General features: G+C 38.1%; 1 protein-coding gene across 1 annotated transcript in view; it reads right to left on the bottom strand.

The window, feature by feature from the left end:
• The window catches only part of LOC146708050 (sphingosine kinase 1-like), a 41153-nt gene extending 28175 nt beyond the window's left edge, over positions 1-12978 (bottom strand). Inside the window, exon 1 of the mRNA XM_085459768.1 lies at positions 12564-12978. Within this exon, the coding sequence (XP_085315894.1) occupies positions 12564-12978 (415 nt within the window). The remainder of the gene's footprint in view (positions 1-12563) is intronic.
• Between the last annotated feature and the right edge of the window lie 532 nt (positions 12979-13510).

Here is a 13510-nt window from a genome sequence, read left to right as displayed (position 1 = left end):
GAATCCGCCAACCAATCGCACCCATTTGCCCAAGAGATGTGTTTTCCAACAAACACATACCTTCGCCAAAATATCTATCCATCTACCTACCTAAGAAGCTATGTGAATAAAGATGACCATTTTTTTAAATACAAAATTTAGATGTGAAGACGTGAGAGCAGTGTTCTGTTTACATGAGATGTCATTAAAATCAATAAATAGTCATGATAAATAAACATGATCTCAATACTGAACAAAATGAGAGCCTTAATGAAAAGGGTGCAAAAATCACCATATTTTCCATGTTGCCATTAATTATGTTTTTGCAGTCAAATCAACGTGCAAAATCCTTTAAGTATACTTATTAGGATCCTATAAATTCATTACAAGACAAACTGTGGAGCATAATAAGCTAATAAACTGTTAGGACATTGAGTTTGTTGCATGTATATGGTATGGTTTATAATCCCAGCTGAACTGTGGGCTCCATCGTGGGAACAGTTCCTCAACTATTTGTCTTCTTTAGAAAGTTAACTTTGGATAAGTGTTAAATGACATATCGTGCAGACAAGCTTCCGATACCAAACCTAAACTAGATTTTCTTCTTTGTTGGAATTCCAAACACTTGGTTTTGCATATTTTACTACAATACATTCCATTTGAGTTTGTTATTGTTTGTGTCTTTGTGACGTTGATCACACTATTGCATGCTTGCTGCTGCTTTCCTATTGGCTGGTTAGCAGCTGTAGGTCATAGTGGCAGTCACATTGTGAGTTGATCATCCCAAATTTCTGCCATTGTTTAAAATTCTTTTTGTAGAAAGATCGACCTCATACAGGAGACTGTGTGAGTTTCGAAGCCACGACAAACAGTATCTTTCACGCTAGTCATCTTTCATCAGCACAGTGTATACTCAGCTTTACCATCTGTGTTTACCAATTTAAATAAATGAAACTTTCCATGCTTCAGAAAACAAAGTGTCCATTAAAGGCCCTGACAGAATATTTTAAAGTGATATTTTAGGTTAAGACTTTCCTTTTGAAACTGAATCATAGGCTCTGCCTTTAAAGAAACCACATCTCGTCTGACTGGAGCTAACTGCAGGAGCACTTAGCTGCACTGAGGTGATAACTCTTCAAGCGGTTTGTAAATCAAAGAGTGGAAGCTCCTCAAGCTCACAAGCAAATTTCTGCTGAGCCAGAACCACAAAGGGTGTGGAAGGCTGAGGAGCAGGAGGAGGTGGCAGTGGTTAGCCTTCTGTAAATCTATATTAAGTAAGGCAGAGAGTTTACGACACTGAGGTTTGAATTGAAATCACCCTGCATGTATATTACGCAGTTGCCCTTACTGTATCCTGAGCTAAGAGATAAATGGAAAGGTTGTGAAAGGAGAAAGAGGATTTAATAGCTGTCTGTCTGTGTATTTTGGGCCCTAGAGTGAGATTGGGGAAGGGAGGTTAGAAAACAACCAACAAGTAAGATACTTAACGTTATCCAAACTGGCCTTTAGTTCAAATTTATTTATTTTTTTTTATTTTTTTTACGTAAAGTCACAAGACAAGAGCACAAAAAACAAAACTAAAATGCAGCAATATACAAGAAAAAGTGTACACTGCTGCTGTTTGGAAGAAATGTAAATGTTTTCCACCTTAAAAAAAACCCATAACCACATTTTTTTTTTTAAACTAGGAAAGACTGACTTACTCTTAGGTGTAGCAGCTGCTCTGCTGTAGCCTGAATGGACTGTGGTTGCTGCTGTCGGCGTATCAAAGAATGACTTGAGAAGCCTTTTCTGAGAATAGAAATCTGGCGAAGCACAGAAAACTTTCTGCACTCACTGCTATAATGTACAGAGAGTCATCTTCTTGTTTTGTATTCAGCTCCTGCATCTATATCCAAGTCTCACAGGGTTTCTTTGAAATGTATTGTACTGTTTGCATTTTTTCATAGTTAGACAGAGAGGGGCATTACGGACACAAAGCTGCAGCGAGCCTCAGTACCTACAGTGAGCTCCGGTGAGAGAACGAGACACTGAACTCGAGCTACAGACAGCACATCAAGTTCTATTGCAGCGTATGTTGGGTAAGGTCCACTGGGAGAAAACTGCTGCCGCCACTGCTGTCTGACTGCACACACCAATGCCTCCAACGCTGCAGTGAGAACTCATGAAGCTCTGCTTATTGTAGACTTCTCTTTTGATCCTGTACAACACAGACAGCCTGCTATGAATAAAATATGTAGGTTCACTTCCAAGAATTGAGAAGCGTTATTACTACTAGGGCTGAACGATATATCGCATTTGCGATAATATCGCGACATGATCAAGTGCAATTTTCTAACCGCAAAGGCTGCGATTATACTCTGGACATGTCCAAATTCATGGGCTGCATCCTCCTGAGGCCGCATTTGTAGACCGATTACGTCACAGCGACGCGCCGAAGGCTGTCCAAATTACTACCATATCCCAGAATTCATAGCGCGGCCCAGCCAAACTCCAGTTTCCAGCAATGGCGGCCGCTACTAAGTTTTAAAATTACTCATACTAATCTTTCTGGGTCACAAAATAAACTTTTAACATATTTTCAGGCGAGAAAGTAGTTGTGTAAACATCAAATATCTGCTCGGTTTATCAAGATATCCCATATTTGCAAAAGTGCTTCGACGTTTTCAGAGGCGTCTGCTACCCACCAGCTCGACAGCTAGCCGGGAGCTCGAGGGTTACTGATGCGGCCGAGAACGGCACAACTCCCGGCACATCATTTTCAGATCACCGCGGAGTTTCGCTGCTCGGGTTAAACGTGATATATAAGTCACTTAGACAACCTAAAAATGTTATTGTTGGGCTTTTTTCAGTGTTTTGTTTGTTCGTGAGTAAATCGGTTTGGCTGAGATTAAAGTTATTAGATTAGATAAAATAAAACTTTATTAATCCCCCGGGTGGGTTCCTCCTTGGTTTTCACACAGCTGACTAAACGTCAAACAGAAAACTTATTAAACAGAAGTATGAGACAGTCGAGAATTTACACCAGTGTCTGGTTATATTTTAGATAGCAAGAAGCAGACGGCCGAGTTTATTAAACTCCACCGAGACAGCGGTGACGCTAATCAGAACTAGACCGTCCAATTTCACGCCTTTAAATTTTAAAATGGTAAATGGTAAATGGCCTGTATTTATATAGCGCTTTACTAGTCCCTAAGGACCCCAAAGCGCTTTACATATCCAGTCATCCACCCATTCACGCACACATTCACACACACATTAAAGGCGTGTTTGTGTGTGTGTTTATACAATTGCTATTATGTTTGCACTTTATGTGTAATGTTACTGACTGCAGAGATCAGTAAGATGTGTGTATTTTTTATTTATTAGTTTTATTTATTTAATATTATTTTTTAATTGAATGACTGTCTAGTAGTTCACAGATGTCGAAAAACTGAGTGTGGTAAAGCCACTGATTTTTTTTATGTATATTTCTGCAATCTGCACATTGTACTGACTTTCATTTTAATGTTTACACCAGGGTTCCTTGTCAGCACTTTATGCTCAGATGTTTGTAAGCTAAAAATAAACTATTGTGTATGTTCAAATATACTGTTGTGATTGAAGAAGTTAAATAAAAATGTCAGTCATCAATTCATGCATCACCTCATGTCATCATAACAGAGGTCTGTCTTCCAGGAAAGAACAGTTTAAAATTAATGTAATATAGTATTGGCCATACTATATGATGTATTGCTTGTCTTTGTTTAATAATACAGAAGACAAATACCTTAAAAAATAATCGCATATCGCATCGCAATCGCAATATTGGGGCAAAAAATCGCAATTAGATTATTTTCCATAATCGTTCAGCCCTAATTACTACTGACAGTTCACGACCGATTCATCAGAAGAGTGTGAACCTAAATTAAACATGCTTCTAAATGTGAGAAAAACCACACCCGGGTTGTTGTTCTGAACTTCTTCAATCTGACTAAACAAATGCCACGATTGAAGAACAGTAAAACTGCACTATACTGCCCAAACTATTCACTCATCAATCTAAATCAGGTGCTCAAATCGCTTCCATGGCCACGGGTTTATAAAGTCAAGCACCTGAATGCTTAAGCATATCAAAACAATTTGGACAATTTCACGCTCCCCTCTTTATTTGAACAATTTGTCATTATTCCAACATGACTGCACACCAGGTCCATAAAGACACGGATGAGTGAGATTGATGTGGAAGAATTTGGCTGGCCAAAAAGAACAGATAATCTTTGGGATGAATTACAGTGGAGACTGTGGCTACGACAATAATAATGCAGAGCTTATTTAGTGAGCGTAACTTATCTTATTTTTTGTAGCTACAATTTACAGATGCCCATTAAACATACAAGAAAACACAGAGTTACTGTTCTAAATATAGGACAGCTATAACGATAAACTTGCTGAATGTGTGTGTGTGTGTGTGTGTGTGTGTGTGTGTGTGTGTGTGTGTGTGTGTGTGTGTGTGTGTGTGTGTGTGTTCGATGTGTGTGTGTGTGTGTGTGTGTGTGTTCGATGTGTGACTGCATCTGTTCAAAACGTAGACGTGCAGGATGGGCAGACTGCAGTCTGCAGCTTTCTCGAGAACCGCTCATCTAAAAATGAATGAATGACTGAACTCATTTGTCACAGGAAACCAAAGACAAACATAGAACGCGTGTAACTACATTCCTATAAAGTAATGCAAATATGCCTTTTTAAGGGTTAAGACTTGGTGTTAGGGTTATGCTGAGAACATCATATTTAGGGGTGACATGCTTGAAAATGATGCATTAAATTAGTGTCACCAAAAAGCCTGCCTAGCCTGTGTGTCTAGGTATGCTTCCCCTCCACAAACAGGGTGGAGAAGGTAGTGGTTAATTTAGGGGAAAGACTGGTTACAGTACATAACTTTTAGTTCAAATATGACCATCCCAAAAAAAAAAAAAAAAAAAGTCAAAGAAATGAGTGCACTTTCTCAAACGACTTGCAATAGACAAACCAAAGTTGACAAAGGCAAAAATCAGATGAAAACATAAATTTCTTGAAATACAAATACATGTATTTGTAAAATAATGGCACCTGCTCTTTTTTGTGTCTAATTATCAAATGTACTTATTGTGTTTGCATATGCACCCACACTTTTTGTACTTTGTGTTTACTGTGTACGTATTTACTACATTATAAAAAAGATCTGCGTTTTAAAATATGTATTTTTAAAATACAGGTCTTATGATGTAATGAACCCAAATTTGAAAATTTTGGTATGCAGGAGAAGTACAGCAGTGAATGTCTACAGCCAATTGTAAAAAAAAACAAAAAAAAAAAAAACAACAACAACGATGGATCCAGCCTCTGTCAGAGTTTGAGCCTCCATTTCAGCAAGTGGTGTTGCAGATCTTGCCAAAAATGACGATAAACTGACTAAGAATTTACAAGAAAGCTTGGGTGAGAGAGTTCAGACTATGTTGAAGAATAAAGGTGATCATACTAAATATAGACTTTCAAGCTTCTTAGCATTGTTCAAACTCTGTTTCTGCCTTTTATACAGTCATTCCATGTATGTTTGCACATTTTAATAAACTACTACCCATGTCCCATTTTCCTACCAAATCATAAAGAAATGAGAGGTGACTCAAGATTTTACAGTAGCACAATGCTGTACGTGATTTTAACTATGAAAAGTATCCTGTGAGCACTCCCTGGTAGTCAAATACCTCTAAACGTTTGGTTTCTGACAGATGGTTTCTACTCTTCTCTTTTCCTTAATGCAGTCATCTCAAATACACAGCTCCACCCACCTGCTGTTCAAACCTTCTGTTTGTAATGGGCAGCCAATTAGAAGAAAGCTGGCTTAAATGGAGAGGAGTTAATACTGCTTATTTCATACAGTGATTGAACGGGAGTGCAGCACCAAGACCCAGTTTAAGACAAATAAGCATTATTTACAGATGTGAATCTCTGGTACAGTCAAAGAATAAAAACATTGAGTTTGCTAATAAGAACAAATGGTCGCTTCTAAAGATTGATCACTTGTTCATATAACATAGAACTCTACTTTGCACTTATAAACTATTGCAGCAGGACAAAAACCAGTGTCCCAGCTTCAACTTTCTCAGCCTGAGGTAACGTGTTAGTAACGGCATCGACTGGCTGAGAGAGGCCTGGATTTTGCAGCTAAAAGAAGCCATGCCAGTCCCCTCGAGAACGTCAGATAAGATCCTTCAGAGCCATTTGCATTGTTTCACACTCATATTCAGTTACACTGCATTAGCACAAATCATTATCCCTGTAGTGACTCAAAACATTACCTTCAGTGTATCACTATAGTACTACCTGAACAAAACCCTTACTCATGATTTCAGTTACAGAGATAAATAATAACAGTCACAGCAGTGTTGTTTGTTCTATACACACAATACCTAAATTATCGTCCAAATAACGAAGGCTGTAAAGGAAAACTAGAAATTGGGGTCATGGCTGTAGCAGATGCTGAAATTCAAAAACGTCTGATGGTAAAAACACACACAAGCAAAATCATCCAGACAATGAGGAACTACAAGTGACAATGACATTGTCTCAAGAGGCCAAACAATGACACCGCTCTGCCCTGGAGTTCAACTCTGCACTGATGTTGACTGACTACAAAACCCATACTAAAAAAATATATATATTATATTAATTAATTAAAATAAATGTAGTAGTGGTAGGACTGCAACTCTAAACTAAATGTTAGAAAAAGTCAATGGCTGATGTTGTTGTTCTACAAATTAGTGCAAAATCCTAGTGACAATCTTAGTGACTGCATGATGCTAAGCAAAAAGTGTCTCTTTCTACACAAACAGCACATCATTCTACAGTTGACACTGAGCCACCAACATCACGAAAAACAAGCTGCTCCCATATTATCATCCATCTAGTATCATCACGTTTTCATTTTTTTGTTTGTTCCTCAAGGACACACTATTCAGGTTTACAATGTGCCCCATTCAGTCATCCCTGTGAATAAACAGTTTGCTTGTTTGGTTTTGCTAATATGGTCGATTTGTTCCAAAACCCTTTATCACACTATACTATATTATACTGTTACAGCCATTCAAACTATGTCCACAGCAATATACTTGGGACCAAACACACAAGGAAGTTTTTCCCAACCAATTGGAATATATATTTTTTCCTAGCAACTGGTGGTAGCTGGTGGTTCAAGTCGCAGTCATGCATGACTTTAGCGATCCTTTTGCCAAAGACTGCCATTAACCTCCACCAATTACACACAGCCAGTTGGGGAATGATCATTTTTCCCCTCATGACTGATAGTTACTAAATGATTGCGTACAGGTCTCTCAACCTGTGTGAACAAAGTGACTTATGTCTGCAAAATCTCACTAAAGATGCCAAACAAATGGACAGAACCATCTGCTGTGACAATACGGAGGGGAATAGAGTTTCTTTGAGTTTAGCTATTGTCCCTTTAATTTCCCTGTTTACCATTATTATGATTTGCTCTGCTAATATAAATGGCAATGGTAAATGAACTTGTTTTTATATAACGCAAGATACATGGGCATGTAGACTGGAGCAACCACAGGGCTACAGCTACACCACCTGGTTGAGATCTCTGTAATTTGATTGGGTCAGTTTGCTGAGCTAAGGTTTTTGTATCCTTAAGCAGCATTTTTGAATAGCACACTGTTCTCTTTCACGGGCCCATTTTTTCTGAGAAATAGCCTGTTTTCATTGTCATTTCTTTGTGTTTCATCATTTTTGTCTAATTTTAAAGCTCTCATAGATGTGTGTTGTTGTGTCACACAATCTTCAGGTTTTTATGCCATTTTTGGAAATTTGTGTAGCCACCAGTAACATTTTCGTTCACAGATTAAATGGAATTACAATAACTGCTGATTACACTTCCACTATATACACTGCACTGCAGTGCTGCAGTTCATTATCATTTGACATCAGCAACCACATGCTCGAGCGAGATGACAATATATTCTGTCGGGTTTAATCAATACTTGTAACCTCTCTGTCTGATACCATCGCCTTCCTTAAGATCATAATGCTGTCAACAAGTGAATTCAGTCTTTTCATTCAAATTTTATGTTTGTAACCTCAGGACAATACCATTAAGAAAAAAAACACAGGTAATGCAGCTGAGGTGTCAGTTGTAATTTCCAAAGAAGGAATGTATCAGTCTTTTTTGGCGCCATCGTGGCGAGTTGTTGACTCATCTGTCACCTCGTGTCATTTTTTCAAAGGTTTCACATCATCACACCACAGAGCTAACCGACAGCTGGTAATGACCTGCAATGTATTGTTCACTTCCTTTTTCTGAGCAAGCAACGCTGTGTTCAATGTCTCTCAATGAAAATACTTTAATTGGAATACAACAGTGAGAATAAGTACGACAGACTATTTCATTGCATAATTACAGCGGTATCATGATCAGCCTGTGACCTAACCAATTCTCTAAGCCACAAAAAAAGCACCAAGTGGTGGTTTCAGTCATGCCTCTAACAGATGTTTGGATAAATGATCATTATCATGCAAACTAGTATGTGTGATCTAAAGTGCAGCTGACTCAGTGTCAACCATTAGAGCAGAGAAGCAATACTGGACAAGTTGAGCAGACATGAAATATGCCTATATAAGCTATCTCACAAGGAAACAAACACAAGGAAAATGAGTGTATAGAAAATAGATGTTTTCTGAATAACTCTTTGAGCACACCTGACATTAAGCCAATGACACAAGCATCAATACTGATGGAGAGGTCAGAAAGGATTGCATTGACCTCATTTAGAGTAATGGTTTGGATGCAGAGCTCCTGAACATGATTTAGTATGGTTCATGAGGCCTCGGGCACAATGAGTAACTAACTGGAGACACCCTTTCAGGCTGCAATCATATTAGCCTGTTCCAAAGATACCAAAGACCCTGCAGCTACAATGAGGTTTGAAATTACCACAACTGACTGTGAAAATGTTCAGAAATCTAACACATCAGCAGGTAGCGCTGAAATAGACTCATTTTCAGCTGATATTTTATTCTCAGTACTTCTATTTGATTCTTTATCCTACAAAACCCAGACAGGTGACAATAATTGAAAATCAGCATTCAGGTGATTTCATCGAGGAGTCATTAATCTTTTATTATTACTACAACTATCAAATATAAGAGGAACACTTCCTCACTCCAATGTTTCTAGACCCCCAAATCAGTAACTAGCAACTAAAATTAAAATATCAACAATTTATTATAATATAAGGTACCAATAAACCAACTGACTAAAAAATTACCCCAGCAAATCATATATAGCATAAACACAGTTTGCCACAATCAACCTGTCTATTTTTCCACATTTGAAGTGGTGTGAATGTAAAAACAATACTTCGTGCATACTATTTTTTACTGCTTGTCAGTGTAATGAACAGTTTCCAACTCACACAGAAAGTAAGAAAGGAATATACATACTGTAAGTCTGTAACAGCTCCAGCTAACTAGTTTGCAACCAACAGTAGCAACCAAAGCATAGCATCCAGATCTAACCTCAGCAGGGAGTATATCCCTAGTAAGCATACATAATGCAGCAGAAAAGCTGGCCATGGACACAGACCGAGAATCCCAACTGCACGCAAAAACAGCCAAGGAAAGAGGCAATCAAGATCAACTGGAAAATGTATAAGAATCAAGAACAATATTCAGTGTTTGTTATCTTAACTTCATCCATCTTCAGTGGAGATGGAGTCTACCCCACCTGTGAGACAGGTTGCCAGTCTGTCACAGGGCTAACACAGATTTATTCACGCTCACACCTATGGCCAATTTACAGTAAACCAAACACGCAATTATCCTAATAATTAACCTAACATGCATGTCTTTGGACTGTGGAGAAGTGGAGACCATGCTAACTCCACACAGAGAGGCCCCAGCTGTGAGGTGATGGTGCTACTGAACAATTACTGAACAATAATAATAACAATAACAACAACAACAATAAAAGAAGAAGAATTCCAAAAATAGGAAAGTTTTTGACTATGTAAAACTTATGTATTTGGTAGTCAAGGTAAGTGTAAGAGATTAGAAAAAACTCAGCAACTCTTTATCTGGTTTACACATCAACGCCTCTTACAAACATGTGAGATAAATTTAATCTTTATCAAAAAACTCTTTATCTAACAAAGCTTTTCCCATCTCTTTTGTATTATTATGTAAAACATCCTTAGGTTTCTTGAAAGGCACAATACAGATCTAAGTTATTATTATCATCATCATCATTATTATTATTATCATTATTATATTATAAATCAAACCTATTGTTTCACAAAACACCTCATGCAAACATGAAAAAAAAAAAAAAACTACAAGTACTACAACCAAAAAGAAATAGCATTCAGTGGAACTTCAAAATGATTTATCTCCTTTTCTTTACTTTTGCTTGAAACTGAGCAACCATCATTGCAACAATGACACTTGATGTGTTAAATTAGTCAGTAGTATACAGCGTGAGAAGCAAAAACTAGGCCAAAAACAAAGCATTGGTCTGAATAAACCAGTAATAAGAGAGGCAGAGCTAGATCAGGTGAAGTCATTGAGCCTCTTTTATTTGGGTTGCTGTCCCAACCTGGGACACTCATTCAGTCACTGTATCGGATTACAACCCGTGCACTTATATTACAAGACATTTCAAAGCAAATGAAACTTTCCAGAGCTACTAAGAATCTACTCTCTTCTCTTCTGGCAATGACAGGCAGAGCAGAATTGCAGTATATTTTGTCTTGTTAAAAATAAATTTTGTGGAAAATGCTAACTGGGTCACAGTGCTCTGTGTGAAGGAAATAATATGTATGACAGAAAATGGAAAAAGTGTTTTGGATTTTTGTTTTTTAAGGACAAATAATTTCTTTACTTATCTTTAGTATAATCGTGGGTTATAGAATAGCTCCCACTGGAATGATCATACGTCTCAGCATTACGTTAACAAAAGAAGCAATCAATATTGTCTCATGTTTCTCAGGTGTGTTTTTATGTCAAGTGGGTTTGTTTGCAGGAGGCTGAAAATACTGAACTGAAAAGTGACTCTCCATAACACACCAGGACAATTGTTTTATCCATGTAAGCAGGAGGTTAAATATGATGAAGCAGAACTGATAGTAAGGACTCTGTACAAGACATACCTCTTCACTGGACCTTAACTCAATAGCAGCAATAATCCCTTGTGGTTTTTTTCAGGTTTCTTAAAAGATCCTGAAACACGACTCTGTTTAGACTGGCTCTTTTGTTTTATTAATCCAAGGAGCAGTTTAAAGGTATTCGGGAGAGATCTGACAAAGTGCCAAGAAACCTGTTTGGTATAGGAAATGAATAAGGATACTAACAGCTAAGTAACAGTGGTGCTTCGGGGAAAAATTTAGTGATACAAGAATAAGCCAAGAAAGAAAAACCAGTGGGCCCTGTATAGTAAACATTAAGTGCAATTGTACTTTACAATTTCATAGAACCTGAAAAGTGAGAAATGCATTTTAAAAAAAGGAAGACAAAGGTGAAGTTTTAAGGTGATGACTCATCAATGGTACATTGCATTGCTTTTAATAACCACTTAAGGCTTTAACAATCTAACAGAAACTGAACAGAAATAAAAGCCACCTTATATTTAATCATGCTTCTGGTATTTGTGTAATTGTGTTAAAAAAAAAACAACAACAACAAAGAACAGACTTAGTGATTCATCACCTTTTTTAATCATAGGGTAAAAGCAGTTAAAGCTCCTCCCACTACAATCCATGACCATAAATAACACAGTATGACTGTAACAAGATAATAAGCTACTCTGAGTAAAATTAATTTTAAATCAATTAATTTTCAAAAATGTTCAACATTTTAAGGTCAAAGCTTCCAGCTTGTGAGGATGCACCGCTTTTCTTTTTCATATGACAGCAAACTTCTAACTTTTTGGACTGTTTAACATTTTACAGACCACAAATATGTTTGAGCTTACCTTTAAACACAGTGCACTGTGTGCCACTAAAAGCCTTTATATGCTGGATTAAAAGAAGATGTAGGTCAACACCTACATAGATTTTGAAGTAGGTTAAATAGTGTGTGTGTGGGGGGGGGGGTAATTAACTGAAATAGAAGAAATAGAAATAGAAGGTGACTTACACGATGTTTTGCACTTACAAAACGAAGAAACGAAGTAAAAGAGAATAAAATATTAAAAAGTGTCTTGTTTTAGTCTTTTTTTAAATTATATCAGCAAAACGAGGCGAGGATAACTGAGCATACTGATTTTAGATTAAGCCTAGCTTTTAACATGTTAGCATTTTGCTTATACGCAAACTGCCTACTTTTTGATAAAATATACATAAAAAAGGAGGCACCTTTCTCGTTTCACTAACCTTTCTCTTTCACCAGTGAGCAAAGGTGTGGGTTAACAGTCATTTGGTGACGACTGAAACTCATATTTGCCTCAGTATCACAGTGGTATACTCATTCAGAGATGAATGTAATTGCAGCGTGGGATCCTGCTTCTATCACTACCTGCAAACTTTCCGCTGTCGTTGCTATCCAACACTCACCGTTTCTAGGGAACTGTTGCCGGGCAGAGCGCTCTCGGACAGCGCGAGCCCACTTCTCTGCCTCCTCCAGGTTAGCTTGCGGGTCCTGGAGCGAGGCGAGCCGAAAGCCCTGCTCCACTCTCTGCCGCGATACCTTGGAACTCATCCACCGCCGTTTGAGCGGGTAAAAGTAGGCGACTAAGTACGCTGCCTTATTCGCACTGTCATTTCCCCGGTAAGCCCGGCAGCCGACACAGTCCTTCAGACTGAGCACCACCTTGTTCCGTCCGACAGGTGCCGACGTGAGCCTCTGGACGACGAGGTCCTTCTCGGTCAGGATGACGGCACACCTGCCTTTTCGGTTACTGGTCCCCGTAAATTCCCCGTACAGCTTCACCAGACTGGTGGACTCCAGTTTAGCTCTGCATTGATCCATCCTGAACAGACGCCGGACCGGAGAGACCGGGACGCAGAGGGGGTCCGGGAAGCAGAAGAAGCAGCCACACAGTCACATAGCTAACGTGAATGATGCGAGCAAAGTAGACCGGAGGACTGACAGGCTGCTCCGGACCGCTGTGAAGGCTGACGGAATCAAACGCTACATATCCGGTGACATTTCAAAATAAGAGCCCCAACACTGAAAGCGTTGCAGCTCCTTGTGGGACGCTGCCTAAGGTTTCAAGTTATAGTTATTTAGGAATTGCCAGGGTTTAGTCAATGGCTTATAGTCAGAAAATAAAAACGTAGATATTTCACGCAGTCACAATATTAATATAAATAAAATTATTTAACACTACAAAAATGTAAGTTTGTTGTTTTGTTGTGGAGCCATTTCTGGTATTTCATGGATCATATGACTAAATGAAATCCAAATTTTAAAAGTATTTTCAAACTACTAACAGGATAAAGATAAAATAACTAATTGATGACTGAAAGTTTAATTAAGAAAAAAACAATTAAATATCTCT

The sequence above is a fragment of the Copadichromis virginalis genome, linkage group LG6, assembly GCF_057382275.1.
Source record: "Copadichromis virginalis isolate Kocher_CV1m ecotype Utaka linkage group LG6, C_Virginalis_male_GT1.1, whole genome shotgun sequence".
Classification (NCBI taxonomy): Eukaryota; Metazoa; Chordata; class Actinopteri; order Cichliformes; family Cichlidae; genus Copadichromis; species Copadichromis virginalis.
Note: the sequence above shows the minus strand (reverse complement) of the source record. Positions and strands in the feature narration are given on the sequence as shown.